We start from the raw sequence: 16,711 nt of genomic DNA on the forward strand, positions 1-16,711 counted from the left end.
GGAGTTGACTTCGTAGGCTTTTTGTTTGATTCCGTATCCCCTTAGAGACCCTGTTCTTGATCTTTTTTCTTTTTCCTTTGTAGGTTTCGCTAATCCTTTTTAGGAAAAGAAAAATGACTTCCATAGAAACTCTTGCTCAGTGGGTCGATGTCACGGTCTTAAGAGAGGAACCTCTGGTTGATACTGATTTTATTACTGACCTTCGCACTCGTCACCGGCTCTGCACCTCTGATGAGGATGAGCCAAAGTATGAACTACTTGCTCCAGGTCCAGAAGACCGGGTTTGCTTTGGGAGGGCTTCAGAGGCAACCCTTCATTTCTTTTATATGTACGAGAGCATGATCACCCGCCTGGGCGTTTTTCTCCCTTTCTCTGACTTTGAGATTGCTGTTTTACGTCACTGCCGTGTTGCACCTACCCAGCTTCACCCCAATTCCTGGGGTTTTCTGAAAATTTACCAGTTTATCAGCCATGCTTTGGACTTTCCGACCTCTTTGAGGATTTTCTTTTTTCTCTTTCACATGACCAAGCCCTTCAGTGGACAAAATAATAAGCAACAGTGAGTGTCTTTCCGGGCTATACAAGGTTGGAGGGTCTTCACCCTTTTTGATGAATCCTTCCATGACTTCAAAAACTATTTTTTCAAGGTTCAAGCCGTAGAGGGTCACCACCCCTTTTTCCTGAACGAGAATTCTTCTCCTTGCTTTCCCCTATACTGGTTGGAGGCCTCCCCCTGTGAGAAATACAGTTTGGATGATCTGGATGAAGTGGAGGCAGCCATTGTGGGGTTCCTCCTAGAAGTGTGGGGGAGGGCCCCATATCTGGATACCAAAAAATTTCTCCAGGGGTCGCCGACCTTTGTCTAGACACAACTAGGTAGCTTTTGTTTTTTTTACTTTGCTTCCGACTTGCGATTTGTTTTTACCGACTTGTCTGACTTTTTGGCTACTGATTATTTTTTATAGAGATGGCGAAGAAGAATTCCAGTGAGTCTTACCAGAGAGTCCAAGAGGCCAAGGCGAGGTCCCGTGCCAGGACTGGCGGCGCCAGGGTAACTGGTTCTCTTCTTCCTCTTCCTCCTCCCCCTTCTTCCCGAAGTTTGGGGACTCCTTCTCAACCCATCGTCATTTCCTCCTCGGCTTCTTCTCAGCCGCCCCCTCCTCCTCGATCTTCTCCTAAGCCAGAGAAGAAGAAGCGCAAGACTTTAGAGTCTAGCTCTTCTTTTGAAGGTGAGGCTAAGGTGGATGCTCCTGCATTTATCCGGAAATACATCTATCCCCATACTCGTATAGGTATGGATGATGTTTCTATCTGGAACCACCTCACTATTCTGGCTCAGGAGAATGTCAGGGCGGCGGCGGTGTGCACCAAGTTTCTTGATATTTTTGAGAAGACTCCTCTTAGCTCTCTGGGTTCAACTTCGAGGGTTGAAGAGTTAGAGGAAAGACTTCTCATATATCAGAAACATGAGAAGGAGTTGAAGAAGGAGGTCGCTGAGTTGAAGGAGGAGAGGGACGTCCTTCGGGAGAAGGAGAGCAAGTTACAAGCCCAATGCAATATGGAGGAGGGCTTGAGGAAGAAGGCGTAGGAGAGTTATTCGAGCTTGTTCGAGGACCTCGTGGCGATGAGGAAGGACTTGTTGAATTCTCGGACTGCTTATGCCGAGTTGGAGGACTCTATTGCCGAAGGAGCCGAGGAGGCCTGGAGAATTTTTAAGGAGCAGGTCGGAGTCCTTGCTCCCGACCTTGATCTCACTCCTTTGGATCCTGACAAGATTGTCATTGATGGTGCCATAGTTTATCCTCCTCCCTCCCCTAAGCCTGTCACCGATTCCGATTTGAAGACTCGGGGGGCAGAGGATAATCGAGTCCCCTCCTCGTTCAAAGGATGCTCCGAGTTCCTCAAGGCCTCGTTCAAAGGATGCTCCGAGTTCCTCAAGGCCTCATGGAACCTCCTCTCCGTCTCCTATGGATACTTCTCTCCCTGGTACTGATGGCGCTCCGACTACTCTTCCTGGCTCTGGTGGTGATCCGACTACTCTTCCTGGCTCTGGTGGTGATAATCTCTAAAAATTTGTTAGCTATATGGGGGCCCGGCCTGTGGGTCCCCTCTTTTTTAAACTCTTTTTATGTTTGTTGTGGTGATTTGGTTGACATTTCTCTTGGCCTTTTGAGGCCGTAAATAAAATATTTATAAATACCCTTTTTGGATAAGGGTTTAAGTTACTTTTTGTGTGCATGCTTTTCTGATCTTGATACTTTAGAGAATTTCTTCGACCTTTTTTGAAAACCTATTCTTTGGCTTGTCTGTCCTCCTGAGCCCTTTCGCTTTAAGGACTTAGGACATTATTTATGCTTTTTAGTAGGCTTTTCGATCTCTTTTTTGCTATTCCTTATACTCAACTTTGTGATTTATTGAGTTTCTATAACTTAGGTTATTTTTGCGATGCGTTTTCCTTTCTACTCAGATTTTGACTCCGACTTATGAGTCGGTATGTTTCCGAGTCTCTTACCATAAACTTTTATAACCTCTTTACACCGACTTGTACCTCGTCGTTTTATCCTGACAACCATCTAGGTCGGTTCATGGGATTTTCATGCTTTGTCGAGCTTAAGTCGGCGCGTTTCGTAGAAAGAAAAATAAACGAGAAGGAATTTATAAGAGATATTGTAAAAGATCTTTATTTATTAGGGAATGTACTTTACTGCTACTAAAGGTTTTTAATAATCTATTCCCCCTTAGCCTCTACTATGATGCCTCATTAAAAACCCTTCTTCAGAAAAAACCCTTTGACTTTTGGGAAAAAAAAATCGTGAAGTTGGGAAAAGAGTACATCAGGGAGTAGAGTTCGCTTTTAGCTATAGTACATTTTCATGTTACAAGCATGCCACGATCTAGGTAACTCGGTGCCGCTTAGGTCGGTCACCTTATAGTAACCTTTTCCTAAGACCTCGCTAACTTTGTAGGGTCCTTTCCAATTGGCAGCGAGCTTTCCTTCCCCCGATTTGTTGACTCCAATGTCGTTTCTGATCAAGACCAAGTCGTTTGGGGTGAAACTCCTTCGAATGACTTTTTTGTTATACCTGGTAGTCATCCTTTGTTTCAATGCTGCTTCTCTTATCTGGGCTTGCTCTCGGACTTCGGGGAGCAATTCAAGCTCCTCTTTGTGCCCCTGTATGTTTCCGATTTCATCGTGGAGAATCACCCTTGGGCTTTGCTCACTAATTTCCACTGGTATCATAGCTTCTACGCCATAGACAAGTCGGAAGGGTGTTTCCCCAGTGGCAGATTGTGGCGTCGTCCGATAAGCCCATAACACTTGTGGGAGCTCTTCTGTCCAGACTCCCTTTGCTTCTTGTAGTCTTTTCTTTAGCCCTGCCAGTATGACTTTGTTGGCTGCCTCGGCTTGTCCATTGGCTTGTGGATGTTCCACCGAGGTGAACTGGTGTTTGATTTTCATACTGGCTACTAGGCTTCTGAAGGTAGAGTCGGTGAACTGGGTTCCGTTGTCTGTAGTAATGGAATAAGGTATTCCATACCTTGTGATGATATTTTTGTAGAGGAACCTCCGACTTCTTTGGGCTGTGATGGTGGCCAATGGTTCTACTTCTATCCACTTTGTGAAGTAATCTATTCCCACGATCAAGTATTTGACTTATCCTGGCGCCTGGGGAAAAGGACCTAACAAATCCATTCCCCATTTTGCGAAGGGCCATGGAGAAGTTATACTAATGAGCTCCTCGGGGGGAGCCATGTGGAAATTTGCATGCATTTGGCAAGGTTGGCATTTTTTCACAAACTCTGTGGCATCTTTCTGCAAGGTCGGCCAGTAGAATCCAGCTCGGATTACTTTCCTGGCCAGCGACCTGGCTCCGAGATGGTTTCCGCAGATCCCATTATGGACCTCCTCTAGCACTTCAGTGGTCCTTGAGGTCGGTACGCACTTCAACAATGGCGTTGATATTCCTCTTTTATAAAGGATATTTTTCACCAGAGTGTAATATTGTGCTTCCCTCCGGACTTTCTTAGCCTCTTTTTCCTCCTTGGGGAGGATATCGAATTTTAGGTATTCGACCAAAGGATTCATCCATCTGAGGTTTAGCCCGGATACCTCAAGGACATCTTGTTTGCCCTCTGCTTTCACTACAGAGGGCTCTTGGAGAGTTTCCTGGATCAGGCTTCTATTATTCCCTCCTGGCTTAGTACTTGCTAACTTGGAGAGGGCGTCTGCTCTGCTGTTGAGATCCCGAGTTATATGCTTAACCTCGGTTTTCACAAAGTGCCCGAGGTACTCCAGAGTTTTTTCCAGGTATCTCTTCATGTTTGGATCTTTGGCCTGATACTCTCCATTTATCTGGGAGGTCACCACTTGAGAGTCACTGTATATCATCACTTTCGTTGCACCGACTTCTTCTGCCAGTTTCAATCCTGCAATCAGGGCTTCATATTCTGCTTGATTATTTGAAGCTGGGAATTCAAATTTGAGGGATACCTCTATTTGGGTTCCCCTTTCATCCACAAGTATTATTCATGCGCCGCTTCCTGCCTTATTTGAGGATCCATCTACATAGAGTTCTCATGTAGTTGGCTTTTTCTCTTGGCCTCCTGCGTACTCTGCTATGAAGTCGGTGAGGCATTGGGCTTTGATTGCTGTCCGAGTTTCATACTTCAAGTCAAACTCAAAGAGCTCTATTGCCCATTGAACCATTCTTCCTGCAACATCCGTCTTCTGGAGGATTTGCTTCATGGGTTGGTTCGTTCGGACTCTTATTGTATGTGCTTGAAAGTAAGGCCATAGCCTTCGTGAGGCTATTACTAAGGAGTAGGCAAACTTCTCTAGTTTGTGATACCTCGGCTCGGGACCCTGGAGAACTTTGCTGATGAAGTAAACTAGATGCTGTCCGACCTCGTCCTCCCTTATCAGGGCTGATGCGACAGCTTTGTCTGCTACGTACAAATATAGGACGAGCGGGTTAGGATTGGTGGTTGGCTCAAGAACCTTTTGAACTCCTGAAACGTTCCTTCGCATTCTGAAGTCCATTTGAATTGGCATCCCTTTCTTAATAAAGAAAACAGTGGAAGGAATTTGAGTGCTGATCCTGCCAAGAACCTGGAGAGGGCTGCAAGTCGGCCATTCAATTGTTGAACCTCTCTTAAGCAAGTCGGGCTCTTCATTTCCATGATAGATTTACACTTATTGGGATTTGCTTCAATCCCTCTCTATGTTAGCATAAAACCTAGGAATTTTCCAGCCTCCACCACGAAGGTACACTTTGCGGGATTTAGCCTCATCCCGTGTAACCTTAGGGTGTCGTAGACTTGCGAGAGGTCTGACAAAAGGTCGACTTCTTCCTTGGTTTTTACTAGCATGTCGTCAACGTAGACTTCCATTAAGCTCCCCAGGTGAGAAGCGAACACCTTGTTTATCAGCCTTTGATATATGGCCCCTGCATTTTTTAATCCAAATGGCATGACCACGTAGCAAAAATTAGCTCTGGGCGTGATGAATGATGTTTTCTCCTGGTCTGGCTCATACATTGGGATTTGGTTATATCCCGAGTAGGCATCCATGAACGACAAGTATCGATATCCCGAGCTAGAGTCTACTCGGGTATCAATACTTGGGAGTGGATAAGGGTCCTTGGGACATGCCTTATTTAAGTCAGTGTAGTCGACATACATTCTCCATTTGCCATTTTGCTTCTTGACTAGCATTACATTTGCTAGCCATGTTTGATATTTGACTTCTCTGATGAAGCCGGCTTCTAGGAGTGCTTGTACTTGCTCTTCCACCGCTAGGGCTCGTTCCGGGCCGAGCTTGCGCCTTCTCTGTTGTACAGGTCGCGACCCCGGATATACCGAGAGCTTGTGGAACATGAGCTCGGGGTCTATCCCAGGCATGTCGGAAGCTTTCCAGGCAAAGAGGTCAGAATTGTTTCTTAGGAGCTTAGTCAACCCTTGCTTTAGGGTTTCCCCCAAGTTGGCTCCTATGTTGGTATTTCTCCCTTCCTCTTTGCCGACCTGTATTTCCTCAGTTTTTCCTCTTGGCTGTGGTCGCAGCTCTTCTTTGGCCCTTGCACCACCGAGCTCTATAGTGTGAACCTCTTTGCCTTTTCCCCTCAGGTTCAGGCTTTCATTGTAGCATTTTCTTGCCAACTTCTGGTCTCCCCGTATCGTTGCTATTCCCGCAGGTGTCGGAAATTTCATGCAGAGATGGGGGGTAGACACCACCGCTCCGAGTCGATTTAGGGTAGCTCTGCCGATTAGGGCATTATATGCTGACCCTACGTCGATGACTATAAAGTCTATGCTCAGAGTTTTAGATTTTTCCCCCTTTTCGAAGGTAGTGTGGAGGGGTAGAAATCCCAGTGGTTTTATTGGCGTGTCGCCTAGCCCGTACAAGGTGTCGGGGTAGGCTCTTAACTCATTTTCACCTAACCCTAGTTTGTCAAACGCAGGCTTGAAAAGGATGTCTGCCGAACTTCCTTGATCTATTAGGGTTCTGTGGAGATGGGCATTGGCTAGGATCATGGTTATCACCACTAGATCGTCGTGTCCAGGGATTACTCCTTGCCCATCTTCCTTTGTAAATGAGATGGTAGGGAGGTCGGATGATTCATTTCCGACCTGGTAAACTCGCTTGAGGTGTCTTTTGCGAGAGGACTTGGTGAGTCCTCCTCCCGCGAATCCGCCTGAGATCATATGTGTATGTCTCTCCGAGTCTGCGGAGGTGGGTCTCTTCTATCTGTGTCATCTCGCTTTCTCTTCCCATGATTGTCCGACCTTTCTATGAGATATCTGTCAAATCGGCCTTCTCTGGCCAACTTTTCTATCACATTTTTAAGGTCGTAACAGTCGTTTGTTGAGTGACCATATATTTTATGGTACTCGCAGTAGTCGTTGCGACTCCCCCCTTTTTTATTTTTAATGGGCCTGGGAGGTAGCAGCCTTTCAGTATTGCAGATCTCTCTGTATACGTCCACTATGGAAACCTTTAAAGGAGTATAAGAGTGATATTTCCTGGGTCTGTCGGGACCGAGGTCTTCTTTCTTCTTGGGCTCCCTCTCCCTCTCTTTTATCGAGGGAAGGTGCCCAGGTCGCCAACTCGACTCTCTCAGTCTGGCATTTTTCTCCATGTTGATGTACTTTTCAGCTCGTTCCTGCACATCACTTAAGGAGATGGGGTGTATTTTTGATATGGACTGTGAGAAGGGACCTTCTCTAAGTCCGTTGACCAGCCCCATGATAACTGCCTCGGTGGGCAGGTCTTGAATCTCTAAGCATGTCTTGTTGAACCTTTCCATATAATCTCATAGAGGTTCTCCGACCTCCTGCATTATTCCCAGGAGGCTCGGTGCATGCTTTACTTTATCTTTCTGAATGGAGAACCTCATTAGAAACTTCCTCGAGAGGTCCTCGAAGCTGGTGACCGACCTTGGAGGGAGGCTATCGAACCACTTCATCGCTGCTTTCGATAAGGTGGTCGAGAAAGCTTTGCAGCGCGTCGCGTCAGAAGCATCAGCCAGATACATCCGACTTTTAAAATTGCTTAAATGATGCTTTGGATCTGTGGTTCCGTCATAGAGGTCCATATCGGGGCTTTTAAAATTTTTTGGAACTTTTGCCCTCATTATGACCTCACTAAAAGGGTCCTCCCCTCCTGGGGACGACTCTTCTCGATCGTCACGGGAGTTCCGACCTTTGAGGGAGGATTCTAACTTTAAGATTTTTTTCTCTAACTCTTTTCGTCGATCCATCTCATCTCTTAGGTGCTTTTGTATCTCCCTTTGTCGCTCCCGTTCCTGTTCCAGCTGTTCCAAGCGACTTTGGTGGACATGGACTAGCCCCATTAGTTCAGTTGCGTGGGGTGGTCCATCTTTTTCTGATTCACGCCCCTCCGAAGAATTTGTCTTTGAATTTTTAAATCCGGAGGTTCCTTCCCTGTGTTGGTTGTTGGTTTCCTGGTGGAGGGTCAGGTCTGCGTCGTTGTTTCCGGTATCCAGATTCTCTTGTTCGGAATCCGACGCCACATGACCATCTTCAGGGGATACATCCGCCATTACTGGCTGATCTCTCGGGTCCCCGGCAACGGCGCCAATGTTACGTTAGGTAACCGGAGATTATTGGGTTGGATTAGTTTGGCTGGCCCAATCGTCTGAATGAGGAAGTATCCAAGTGGATTGATGATCCAAGGCCCCCGTCCGACTTCGGTGTGAGAAAATGGGGGGTGGTACCTGCAAAGACACTCCGATGCCAAAGTCAGCAAATGGAGCAAAACAGGTCTAGAGAGTATTGGGTTCCTGAGATACCTGAGGAGTGCCAGTGTATTTATAGTGGTGAACTAATAACCACCGCTGAAGTAGTTCCACCTTTTAAAGTGGATAACCGTCCCTTTATCTTAGGGAAGTTGAGATATGGTTCCTGGAAGTGTGTTGAGAGATTTTAGGGGCAGTTACCAATTTGAATGAGTGTTTATCTGCCAGCTAATCGTCGTTCCCGACTTCTTTAGAGCAAGTCGTGGTAAGGACCGACTTCGTAGGATGAAGGTCGGTGTAGGATAAGACTCAATCATTTGGATTGGGCCTTTCGTCTAGACCTGGGCCTTAGCGTTGGGCCAAAATATGAACAAAGTTTTTGTTTAAGATCCAATCCAATTTGACATTTGGTTTTCAATTCACAATAAATTTGGTTTGATTTTCAAAACTATGGTTCACACAAAATTTTAGTAAATATGCACTTACTTAAATATTCAGTATCTATTTCGTAGAAGCATGTGCAATCCACTGAAATCAGTAAGTCACACAGAATTGATTAATTAATTAAGTAATTATAACATTGTGTGAAGGGATAAGGCAGGGTGGCCTTATCTATACTTTTTTTCTTTCCTTTAATGCAAGAAGGAAGAGAAAGAGAAATTCTAAGACAGCATCCTCTAGTTTATGAAACGTATGAAAAACACTATGAAGGATGAAGCGTCTTAAGAAGACTCTGAGAATTCATCTACACATAGACCTTATTGTTGGAGGAGGGTCCGTTTGGACGTAAAAACAAAAAATCATGAGTTAACCACCAAAAATACCCCAAAATTATTTGGACGATGACAACAGAAAGCACCCGAATTTTATTATAGACAAAAATATTTTTAAATAATTTAAAATCACTACAATAATAATATCTAACAGTAAATATATATTTTTAAAAAATATCTTAGAAATTGAATTTTGATGTGATTTTTTACAAACATAATTAAAAAAATAAGATATTATTATTCTTAAAATTTGGTAATTTTTTTCTAAGTATATATTTTTTTGTGATTTTTAAAAGTATTATTAGTTGTTAACAAAAAAATTACAATATATATATACTCAACGAAAAATCACCAAATTTTAAGGATAATAATATTTCTTTTTTTTAATCATGTTTGCAAAAAATTGTATCAAAATTCAACCTCTAATGTATTTGTTGAGAAATACATATTTAATGTTAGATAATCTTGTAAAAAAAATTACATTAAATATGTATTTCTCAAAAAATACATTAGAGATTAATTTTGATGCAATTTTTTTCAAGTATGATTAGAAAAATGAAATATTATTATTCTTAAAATTTGGTGATTTTTTGTTAAGTATATATTGTTTTGTGATTTTTTAAAAGTATTATTGGTGGTTAACAAAAAAATTATAAAAAATTATATACTTAACGAAAAATCACTAATCTTTATGTATAATAATATCTTATTTTTATAATCATTCTTGAAAAAAATTGCATCAAAATTCAATCTCTAAGGTATTTTTTAAAAATATATATTTACTGTTGAATATTGTTGTTGTGTGTTTTAAATTATTTGAAGGCATTTTTGTCGATAGTAAAATTCGGGTGTATTTTTGTCAGTGTTTAAATAATTTAGGGACATTTTTGGTGGTTAACTCAAAAATCATACTCATGGGATTTGATATAGTTTTTTAGATATACTTTTAACTTTTTAAAAAGTTGTGTAAGAACTTTTGAAGAAATAAAAAAAAAATTGACTTCTTTCTTTTTCAAAAACTATTTTATCACTTTTATTTATTACACAACATTAAAATAAGTACTTGTATGATAACTTTTTAAACACAAAATAATTTATTTATAAATTATTATTAATATAAATTTTTATATTTTAAACTTTTTTTTAAATTAATTAAGTTGTTTATTCAAACTTGTCTAAATTTGGTTAAACTTAACATTATTAAAATGGGTCAATTATTTTTTACATGTGGCATTAACATATTATATTATCGGGTTACGCAATTCTTAACATAGTACATTATTATCTAATTAACAAAAAAATCTATTTGATTTATAATTATATTTTTTAGAGATTAATATGATTAACAAATTTTTTTAGATATTAATTTAAAAATAAATTATTTTAAAAAAACAAATTTAAGTAAACTCAAACTTTAATTAAAGTTTAAACGAGAGCAAGACAAATAGAGTTGGAGTCACACGACTCAAAGTTGAGGGTCGACCTTCATGGATGAATGTTGTGCTGTGAAGTGTAAACCAAGATCCTCCGGTTTAATAGAATGAGAAGTGTTACACATATAAGTTATTTTTATTTACAAGTTTTACAAGTTGGACCTAACTCGCGTGCGTTACTGAATCATTTTTGCGTGTTTCATCATCGTTTCCTTTTTTATGAAGAAGCACAAAAAAAAAACGTGAAAACGACGTGAATATAAATGACTTGTATGATTTGTATGGAAAAGCGTTCTCTCTTTGTCTTCGATCTCCTTCTGTTTTTTTTTTCATGGTTTCTGAAATCAAGCTTTGAAATTATTTTGAAGATGATGGAACTTCAGAAATACACCCGAACGATTACAAAAATACACCCAAACGATTACAGAAATACATCCAAAGGGATTACAGATATACACCCAAACAGTTACAGAAATAAACCAACGATTACAGAAATACACCCAAAGGATTACAGAAATACTCCACCATGAAAGTATACTCACTTGGAATTAGACCACTCCAAGCATTTCACCTTGGTACAGATCGAAACCTTGCTGAAAATTCATGGTGCAACTTCCAAATTGGCTTTTCCTGGAAGTTCTTCAGCCATCGACCTAACTCTGCCACACACCTTGCATCTCAACGCCAACCAATGCCCGTGTGCAATTGTGGACCCGATTGCCACAACTTATCCTTATCCATGGCAGTGCGGTAATACCATGAGGATACTTCTTGTCTTCTAGAGAACATCATCTTCTCTCATAGAGAGAGCAACCAGAGATCTTCTCCTTCAACGCCTTGTGCAAACCTGATTGTATCAACACATCCTTGACTTGTATTTGCCACAAGCCAAAATTGATTCTTCCATCAAATTTCTCTATTTCAAGCTTCACAGCACTTGAATATCCTGACATTGTTGCAACCGTATACTGGAATAGTATAACTCAACCGTGCACTAGGAAGGGTCCCCAGGAAAGAGAGGTGGGTCACAATGGACACACTTAAGTACCAAGTCTTTCCTTAGCCAGAACCTTTCCAAACAGCACTCTCACAGTGTCACACTGCCTTCCAGCAACAACAACAACAACCAAAGATCAACCTCAAGCCACAGGACAAAATTCTTTTCTGATGTGGAAGGTCAGACTAGGCTGCAACCACAGAGCATACTAAGAATAAATCCCACCGAACCGAAGCTCTTGATACCACTTGTTGGGAATAATACACCATTCCCCCTTGAGAAAACACCTTTGACAGAGAAATAAAATAGACACAATCACAACACAAGAATTTAACGTGGAAACTCCAATTACCGGAGAAAAAACCACGGCCGTTGTCAAATGACAACCAGAGAATATCACTATGTGAAAATTGTTACAACACATAGACTTCTTTCTCTCACCGGCACCCCAGTACATCCACACTCTCTCAAAGCAAATATCTAACTACACCTCACAACATTCTCTAATAAAGAGTACAGAGGAAAAGAAAAATCAGATACAAGCTTAAAGTGTTTTTGACTGGTGCAAAAACAAATGGAGAACTTAGCCTCATATTTATAGCCTAGGCCACCCACTCCATTTGCTATCCTAAGCAATGTGGGACTAATTCAACCAAATCCTAACACCAATATAGGGAGAGACAGTATATTTCTTCTTGAAATCTTTTAATGTTTTGCTGATTAAGGATTAGGCACATGACAGAGACAATTTAGAAAAAAAATCTAGAAGAACAGTAAAACAGTACCTTGAATAATGTTTTTTCGTTTTTTCTGGTGATTTTGATGAAAGAGAAAGAGAAAACGAAAAGAGGAGAAGAAATTTCAATAAAAAAAGAGGGAAGAAGAGGTGGTGGTGATGACGATGATAACGAGAGAGAAAAATTACGAAAAAAAAGAAAAAGAGACACGGAGAAAGAGGAGGAAGAAACACGGAGAAAGAAGAAAAAAAAGAGGCAAAAAAAAAATGTAAAACAGCGTGAATATAAATGACTTATATGACTTGTATTGAAAATCACTTGAATGTGGAGAATTACTCTAATAAAATAGCCTGCTATCACTTACCCAATTTATTTTTTCCCACTTCTTGATACAGTAACTTTTATCAAATATATTATAAGGTAAGATAAACTAAATTGTAATATTTATATAAAATGCTTTTCTTATTTCTTAGAATGTATTAAATAAATAAAACTAAACTATATTTTTATATATTTAAAAAACAAGCATTAATTCCTCATGCGTTTTAAATTTAAATTTTATTTTTTATAATTTTGTATATTTATTTAATTAATTATAACTAAATTAATTAATTCAACCAATTATCTATTAGTTAAACTAATGACTCAATAAGTCAATACTTTGATCAAATTAGCTGTCAGTTCAATTAGGATAGCCTAAAATGATTTTTAATAATTCATATATTATCATGTGAAAGTTAGGCATTGACATTATTGACGCCAAAATGTCCCTTTCCCTAGCATAAAATAAATAATGTATGTATACATAAATATACAATAATTAATTAATTTGACATAAAAAAATTTAAGAACATATAATATATTATCATGCTTGTTGTTTCCCCCTTGAAGTAGAAACTTATTGTTGCCACTAAAAGAGATAATTCCAAATCCTAAATCACAGCATATCATGCATAGATAAAAAATCTGTACACACTCCATCTTCAACTAAGAACAATTAATATATTAATGGGTGTTGTTACTCAGGAATATGCTACTCCTGTTGCTGTGCCTCCTGCGAGGCTCTTCAAAGCCATGTGTTTAGATTTTCACAATCTCATCCCCAAGATCGTCGAATCCATTCAAAGTATTGAATTCACTCACGGTGATGGAGGTGCTGGAACCATCAAGAAGCTCACCATCCTTGAAGGTACCCTAGATCATCATCATCATCATCATACATATATAGCTTAGAAGGGTAGTACTGTTACATGTGCTATTTTCCTCTAAATCTTTTGTATATTTTTTATTTTTAGTATTAAAAATCATTGATAAAAAATTCAAAAACTAAAATATTGATTTTTTATATTATAAAAATATAAAAAACACAAAATAATACAATTATTATTTTTTGATAATGTCAAATATGCGTGTGTGTGTTTTTCTCAAGTAAATAAAAGTGATTTTAATCTCTCTTTATATGAATTAGCAAATTAATAGTCCTTCTGTAAAAAGACTAAATAAAATTATTAAGGGCATTAAAAAAGATTGGAGTTATTTTTCAAATTTTATTTGTGTTATAGTGTTTTTTTTTTACTATGATATACTATGGTTATTGGGGTATCACTTTTTCTTAAGGAAAACAATCGTTAAATTCCTTAAATGAACTAACTATTAGTTAATGATCATGATGTCAAATTAGTAACAATAATAAAAAAGAATATTGTTACAGGTGGGGAAAGCAAGTATATTCTTCACAGAGTGGATGAAATTGATGCTGAAAAGTTTGTGTACAACTTCAGCATAATTGGGGGAACAGGGTTGGTTGAGACATTGGAGAAGGTCCAATTTGAGAGCCAAATGGTGGAAGCACCCAATGGAGGGTCCCTTAGGAAGGTTCATATTCAGTTCTTCACAAAGGGTGATGCTAAGATGAGTGAACAAGACCTTAAGACTTCTCAAACCAAAGTGGAAGGTGTTGTTAAGCTTGTTGAGGCTTTCCTTTTGGCTAATCCTGATTATTAATTAAATATTAGTGCTTAATTAGCTTGCATTTATTATGGAGGAGGTTTTATGTTATGGAAGTCTTTTAAATTTTTTTAAAATTTGCATTGTGTTACGATATGGATGTCTACTCAATATCCATTCAACATGACTTATTCCTCTAATCAAATACTTTTAGGCGGTACAAACATTGAATGGAAGGCGGTGCAAAATTTTCAAGATTTGAAAAAGTTAATATTGCACATATATAAATAGGGATATAGGTTAAAGTAACCGGAACACACTACGAATATAAAAATACTCTTCTTTCTTTGTCTCTATGCATGCTACAATTTATATATATATATATATATAAATATATATGAATCATCTCTATTATATTAAGATAATAATATTAGTGAATACTGATAGTAGAATGTTTTATTTATATTTTTTTATTTTATATTTATTTTCTATCCATTAGTTATTTATTTCACAACACGTTATCAAAATATAGGAAGACTCAGATAATAAATTTTTATTATGTCAAAGTTATCTCATCTTGAATTTAATGCTCTTAATATATCTGGAAACAATAACTTATTATGGATACTAGATGATAAAATCCATCTTGATTCAATGAATCTTGGAGATACCATTAAGGCATTAAGGTTGAAAATAATGCATCCTAAAAGGATAAAGCCAAAGTCATGATCTTCCTTTGTCGTCATCTTGACGAATGATGGAAAAATCAATATCTCACACTAAAAGATCTTGCAGATATGTAGAAAAACCTTGAAGAAAGGTATAATCATAAAAAGACAGTGATACTTTCTCAAACCCGATATGAAAAATAAAATTAGTGGTCTAATGACATAGCAAGTAAAAAAATTAGTTATTAATGATAAATTATACCAACTAATTCATGTTATTAAAATAGAAAAAAATTATGCTATTTTTTGCTAGTGTCATGATTGACACAACTTCACTTGAAATTTTAAGACGTATTGGTAAATGTTTGATGTTATTAATCTAAGTTAAATACATAAAATCTATACATGTGAATAATTTTTTTTAGATCTACATAGTAGACCTTTCAAAAAAAAGTATATATTATATTAAGTGACTTGAAGAAAAGGGAGGGGAAGGGAAGAGAATGAAGGCGGTAAGAGAATAAAGAGTGTGTGTTGAAAGGTGGGAGATGTTGAGAGAATGTGAGTGAGAAAAGTTAAGAAGAAGTAATTAGATTATAAGGACATTTTAAACATTTTAAGTTTTAAGTGAAATTCCAATGGAATGAAATTTCAAATCGGACCTATTTGGATCGGAATTGATTTTAAAAGAAAACAACAAAATTGAATTGAATTCCATCTAAACTAATTTAACTATTTTTGTTTCAAACACTGGAATTGAATTCAATTCCTATCCTAAAGGGTTTCCAAACATTCTATATCCTGAAAATAAAAAAGAATTCTCCAAATGTTGCATCAAAAGAGAAAAAAAGAAAAAATTAAACAATGAAGCCTAGGTCAAATCAAAGACTGCATTAGATCAGAAACAAAATATATCATATATGTTATCATTTTTGTGCATGCAAAAGTGAGCTTGTTAAGGTTACTAATTTTCTACTACACCATTCAAAAAGAAGATAAAATTGGAGGTTACTTTTTTTATTCAACTTAATAGTTAAAAATGAAATTTGAAGTCAATGTTTAAATTAACGGTGCATATTATTGAATGAAAAAATGAAAAAAAAAAAAGAGCTAGCAAGAAAGGAAAAGAGAAACGGATAGAATTAGAGAAAATTGTAAAGGCAATGAAACAAATTTGAAGAGCAAATTTTACACTGTATAGCTGACCTCACAACAATATTGAAAGTAAAGAAAATATAGTGAAAAAAATTCAGAGCATCATTTTATATATACATGATTATTTTTCTCCTTCTTAAACTTTATTTTAGATTTCTTTGTTATGACTATCTGATGTTAATCTTTCTAAATTTGAAAAAAAGACAAATCATGATGAGGTGAAAAAATAAAAAGGCCATAAGAGAAAAGAAGCAAGAGAGATATATTAAAAAAGCTTTTTTTTTATATATATATTTGGTTCGTAATAAACTACGATTAATTCCCCTTGTTAAGTTAGGAGAGTACTTTGTGGCTGTTGAACTAATTGAATTTTTCTTTGTCATATTGGGACATCATTTGGTGGTGGTTAGGCTTGGCTAAAAATTTAGTAGTTGATACTAGATAAATTAGATTGTAATTTATTAGTATTGGTGTATGTAATCAGATTAATTATAGTAAAAATTATACCATAATTATAGTGGAGACTAAATGTATATTTCATTACATAAGAAAATCGAACCAAAATATATGTTTGTCTGATTCTCTTCTTTCCTATTCTGTTGTGTTCTAATTTTAGAGACAAAATTGATGGTAATCAGTGACTAAGAGAAGGGGGGTTGAATCTTAGCCCCGTTTTACTGAGTATTAATTGCTGCTTTTTCAAAAAAACTTTAGGAGATATTTCTGCTTTTGTCTCATAACAAGTC

General features: G+C 37.9%; 1 protein-coding gene across 1 annotated transcript; it reads left to right on the forward strand.

Annotated features, from left to right (window-relative positions):
- The first annotated feature begins 13,051 nt into the window (after positions 1–13,051).
- LOC107639013 (pathogenesis-related protein 10) lies at positions 13,052–14,366 on the forward strand. The gene is made up of 2 exons (XM_016342420.2): positions 13,052–13,384; positions 13,907–14,366. The coding sequence occupies exons 1-2, from the start codon at positions 13,204–13,206 to the stop codon at positions 14,197–14,199; spliced, it is 474 nt and encodes a 157-aa protein (XP_016197906.1). The 5' UTR covers positions 13,052–13,203; the 3' UTR covers positions 14,200–14,366.
- Positions 14,367–16,711: the final 2,345 nt, after the last annotated feature.

Source organism: Arachis ipaensis, chromosome B4 (genome assembly GCF_059453495.1).
Source record: "Arachis ipaensis isolate K30076 ecotype BB chromosome B4, ASM5945349v1, whole genome shotgun sequence".
Lineage (NCBI taxonomy): Eukaryota > Viridiplantae > Streptophyta > Magnoliopsida > Fabales > Fabaceae > Arachis > Arachis ipaensis.

Coding starts and splice junctions, on each gene's coding strand:
- LOC107639013 (XM_016342420.2), top strand. CDS start 13,204: ATGGGTGTTGTTACTCAGGAATATGCTACTCCTGTTGCTGTGCCTCCT. Junction 13,385..13,906: donor GAAGCTCACCATCCTTGAAG/GTACCCTAGATC, acceptor ATATTGTTACAG/GTGGGGAAAGCAAGTATATT.